Source organism: Otolemur garnettii, unplaced genomic scaffold (assembly GCF_000181295.1).
Source record: "Otolemur garnettii isolate 467f Iridium unplaced genomic scaffold, OtoGar3 scaffold00127, whole genome shotgun sequence".
Lineage (NCBI taxonomy): Eukaryota > Metazoa > Chordata > Mammalia > Primates > Galagidae > Otolemur > Otolemur garnettii.
In genome coordinates, this window is record NW_003852522.1 from 4,061,285 (window position 1) to 4,066,299 (window position 5,015).

General features: G+C 49.8%; 1 protein-coding gene across 1 annotated transcript in view; it reads right to left on the bottom strand.

Moving 5' to 3' along the window:
- Positions 1-4,011, bottom strand: part of RDH8 (retinol dehydrogenase 8 (all-trans)) — an 8,409-nt gene extending 4,398 nt beyond the window's left edge. The window contains exon 1 of the mRNA XM_003797972.3: positions 3,861-4,011. Coding sequence (XP_003798020.1) covers positions 3,861-3,963 — 103 coding nt within the window. The 5' untranslated portion in view covers positions 3,964-4,011. The remainder of the gene's footprint in view (positions 1-3,860) is intronic.
- Between the last annotated feature and the right edge of the window lie 1,004 nt (positions 4,012-5,015).

Consider the following 5,015-nt stretch of genomic DNA (forward strand, 5'->3'; position numbering starts at 1 on the left):
GCCGGTTGAGCTACAGGCGCCGAGCCTATGTATTTATTTTGTACAGATAGAGTATCACTTTATTGCCCTTGGTAGAGTGCCATGGCATCACAGCTCACAGCAACCTCCAACTCCTGGGCTTAAGTGATTCTCTTGCCTCAGGCTCCCAAATAGCTGGGACTACAGGTGCCTGATACAACGCCTAGCTAGAGTTCCTGAGTGCTAGGCCTTGTGCTAAGCACTTTTTTTTTTTGAGCCAGAATCTTAAGCTGTCACTCTGGATAGAGTGCAGTGATGTCACAGTTCACAGCAACCTCAAACTCTTGGGCTTAAGCAACTGTCTTGCCTCAGCCTCCCAAGTAGCTGGGACTACAGGTGCCCGCCACAATGCCCGACTATTTTTTTTTGTTGTTGTTGTAGTTGTCATTGTTGTTTTTTAGCTGGCCCGGGCCAGGTTTGAACCTCCAGCCTTGGTGTATGTGGCCAGCGCCCTATCCACTGAGCTATGAGTGCTTCCCATGCTAAGCACTTTCATAAGTACCATCTCAAACTCACAAGAACCCTATGAATGGGCGGTAACTGTGGCTCAGTGGGTAGGATGCTGGCCCCATATACCAAGGGTGGCAGTTTCAAACTTGGTCCCGAAGAAACAGCAACAAAAAAATAATCAGGCGTTGTGGCAGGCAACTGTAGTCCCAGCTACTCGGGAGGCTGAGGCAAGAGAATAGCCTATGCCCAGGAGTTGGAGGTTGCTGTGAGTGGTATGACACCACGGCACTCTACCAAGGGAGATAAAGTGAGACTCTGTCTCTACAAAAAAAAAAAAAAAAAAAGAACCCTGTGAATTACATCACTGATTTATTTTCCAAAGATAGCCACAATATATCTCATCCCACATGCCCTGCTAAAATCTTGCCACTCCCACCCCAAGACATGGCATTTAATTCCTTTCTGCTTAAATTTTATGACTAGCTGGGAACCATTGGTAGTGATGCTATGTGCCCACTTTGGCCTCCCAAAGTGCTAGGATTTCAGGTGCAGTGAGTCACTGCTGCACCTGGCAGTTTTTTGTTTTTTGTTTTTTTTTTAAAACAGAGTCTTACTATGTTGTCCTTGGTAGAGTGCCATCGTGTCACACCTCAGAGCAACCTCCACCTCTTGGGCTTGACCAATTCTCTTGCCTCAATCTCCCAAGTAGCTGGGACTATAGGTGCCCGCCACAATGCCCCACTATTTTTAGAGATGAGGTCTTGCTCTGGCTCAGGCTGGTCTCTAAATTGGTGAGCTCAGGTGATCCACCTACCTTGGAGAGTGCTAGGATTACAGGCACAAGCCACCTTGCCGGCCTACCCTTTTTTTTGAGACAGCATCTCACTCTGTCACCCTGGGTAGAGTGCCATGGTGTCATAGCTCACAGCAATCTCAAATTCCTGTGCTCAAGTGATCCTCTTGCCTCAGCCTCCCAAGTAGCTGGGACTACAGGCACCTGCCACAACGTCTGGCTAATTTTTCTACTTTAAGTAGCAACGGGGGGTCTCACTCTTGCGCAGATTGATCTTGAACTCCTGAGCTCAAGTGATACACCCACCTCAGCCTCCCCAAAGTGCTAGGATTACAGGCATGAGCCACTGCACCTCACTAGAACAGTCACTCTTGCCAGCCACCATGAAGTACCCCAGTTGTCCTTCCGCGCCATAAGGAAGCCCAAGCTAGCCCAAAGAGAGAGACCACATTAAGAAGCCTTTCAAGTACTGGGAAGAAGAGAGACGCCTGCCCAACCTCCACATGTTTTCCAATCCCCGCTCCTCTAGTTGCAACTTTTCATCCTGAACCAGAACCACCTAGCAGAGTTCCTCCTGAATTCATGACCTATGTAAACCATTAAAAAATTATTGTGATTGTTGGCTCGACACCTGTAGCTCAGTGACTAGGGTGCCCAGCCACATACACTGGTGCTGGTAGGTTCGAATCTAGCTGGGGCCTGCCAAACAAAGACAACTGCAACCAAAGAATAGCCAGGTGTTGTGGCGGGTGCCTGTAGTCCCAGCTACTTGGGAGGCTAAGGCAAGAGAATTGCTTAAGCCCAAGAGTCTGAGGTTGCTGTGAGGTGTGATGCAACAGTACTGTACTCAGAGTGATATAGCGAGAGTCTGTCTCAAAAAGAAAAAATTGTGATTGCTGTATACCATAAATTTGGGGGGTGATTTGTCATTTAGCAATAATAACCAGAACAGGTAGGGGAGATTATTATCCATTTTATACAGATAAACAAACTGAGACCCAGCAGCAAGGTGAAGTTCCTTTCCTGCCCCACCCCTAGTAAGTGTTAGTGCTGAGGTTCTTTTTTTTTTGCAGAGTGCTGTGGCATCACACAGCTCACAACAACCTCCAACTCCTGGGCTTAGGCGATTCTCTTGCCTCAGCCTCCCGAGTAGCTGGGACTACAGGTGCCCGCCAGAACTCCCGGCTATTTTTTTGTTGCAGTTTGGCCAGGGCTGGCTTGAACCTACCACCCTCAGTATATGGGGCCGGCACCATACTCACTGAGCCACAGGTGCTGCCCCAGTGCTGAGATTTTTTTCACTCTGCGCCCCAGGCTAGCGTGCAGGAGCTGCATCATAGCTCACAGCATCCTCAAACTGCTGCCCTCAGGTGATTGTCTTGCCTCAGCATGCTGAGTACCTGGGACTATAGGCACCCACTATCCCACCCAGCTAATTTTTTTTCTAGAGATAGGGTCTTGCTCTTGTTCAGGCTGGTCTTAAACTCCTGGTCTCTAGTGATCCTCAGCCTCCCAGAGTGCTAGGATTACAAGTGTGAGCCACCTCGCCTTGCCTACTGCTGAGATTTGAACCTGGGTTGTGGATTGCTAAACTCATGCTCTTCAGCACAGACTTACTGTATGTGCCATGTCTGCACGCACAGAAGCACACGTGTTTGCATATCCCCTCATGTGTGCATCCAAAGCACCCATGCACATTCCTGAGGGCATTTGCATATTGCCTGTGGGCCCATGAGATTCACAGGGACCATGCTGATGGACTTGCATCTGTATGCAATATAGAGGCAAACATGGCCCCAGGGCCTCAGCTGCCTTCATTCAAATCCCAGCTCTGCCACTTTCTAGCTGGGTGACCTTAAGCAAGCTCTGTGTGTCTCAAAACAGTAAGAAGCATCCCTGCCAACTGGGGCAAGGCCCTCACCCCCAGAAGCCTCCTCTTAACTAACAACCCTTTGCCTATTTTGACCCACTCCTGCTCTGGGGCAGGGGTTCTCATGGTTGGTGAGGTATGAGCAATTTACTCCAAAACTGCAGGAGGGCAAGTCCCTAGAAATTGAGGGCCCCCTTTTAACTCCCAAGGTCAGGAGCCCTTAAGAGGCTTATCTCAGAGCAGTAATCTGGGGCAAGGTGGAGGAGCATATGTCAGGGTAATAATTATTTCATCCAAGGGAATGCCCAAGTGAAACTTTCTCAGAAAAGCATTCCTGGGCCAGCCCTTCTAAAAATATCTCCCACTCACCCCCTACCGAGCTCCTTCCTACTTTATTTTTCTTCTAAACAGTTATTCCCACAAGACATATTACAATTTCTTTGTATCAGTTTATTGTCTTTCCTCTTTCCCTTCCCCTATTACACCAGTACTCAGGGCTCAGATTTTTGTCTTTTTTGTTCCCAGCTGGTGTTCTCAGTATGTAGAATAGTGCCTGGCACCCAATAGGTGCTCAAGAAATATTTGGGTGACAAAGTGATTCCTGGATGTACACCAGGCATCCTGGTTCCTCCCAGGGCACACAAGTACAGCTGGAAGGGACAGGGTGGTGTTAATTGCGCTGGGGCTGTAGGTACTTGGAAGTCATGCCCACCCATGCTGTCCTCTTACCCTGGTAACGCTGCCTGGGATCATGAGCCAGCTGCACGGCAAGCTCCAGGCCAATTCCTGATGAGCAACCTGAAATCAGCACAGTCCGGGATGCAGCAGCCATGTTGATCCCCTCCCGGGCTGTGTGACTTCCGCTGGGTAACACCGGACTCTCGCCAGCCTGCCTAAGTACACTTCAACAGATCCCCTGCAGGGAAAAAAGCCTGGGAGACCCGCCTGATTGTGGACTGAGCAGCTGGGGGTAATACCTTAAATGCTCTGTACCCCATTTCTTTCACCTCTCATATATTTCCTCTCCACACTTGCTATGCTTATAACTGGTTTATTTATTTCTTTATTTTTGAGACAGAGCCTCAAGCTGTCACCCTGGGTAGAAGGCCATGGTATCACAGCTCACAGCAATCTCCAACTCCCGGGCTCAAGCAATTCTCCTGCCTCCACCTCCCAAGTAGCTGGGATTACAGGTGCTGGCCACAACGCCTGGCTATTTTTTGTTGTTTGGCGGGCCGGGGCTGTATTGGAACCCGCCAGCTCAGGTGTATGTGGCTGGTGCCTTACCACTTGAGCCACAGGCGTCGAGCCATAACTGGCTTTTAAAATTTTTATTTTTATTATGATTGTAGATTATTCAGGGTTGTGGAGAGTTTCTGGGTGGAAGAATATCTGATTGGAAGGAAGGAGTAAGAGAAAGCAACAGAGAGTGTGGGTCCAGAAAGGGCCCTTTCAAAAAGAAAATGGGAGTAGAACTGTCAGAGGATGTGGTTGGACTATAGAAAGAACTTCCCAACAAGGCAGGGCAAGGGCAGGAACTTCATGAGAGCCTTTTAGTCTGAGAAATCTCAGGCATGGGTGTCCCCGGGGAGGGATGAGGAGCGGCTTAGGGAGATTCTCTCTCAGGGGCCCCCCATCTCCCCCTCAGTCTTGGTGGGGCCCCACCCTCTCTCCTCCAGGGACACAGAGACTCTTTGTCTGAGGAGCCAGAGGCTGGGAGGGAGGCACTGCCTGTGTCTCCCTCTTTCCCTGGGTGGGGGCATTTTAGGGCCCAGGATACACCCCTTTGCTCCTCCTGGGGGAAGTTTTCTCATATCCTGCTCGTCTGCACTTGTCCAGTTGCACAGAGGCTCTGCCCTGGGGGCCTCTTCACGCTGGGTGGGG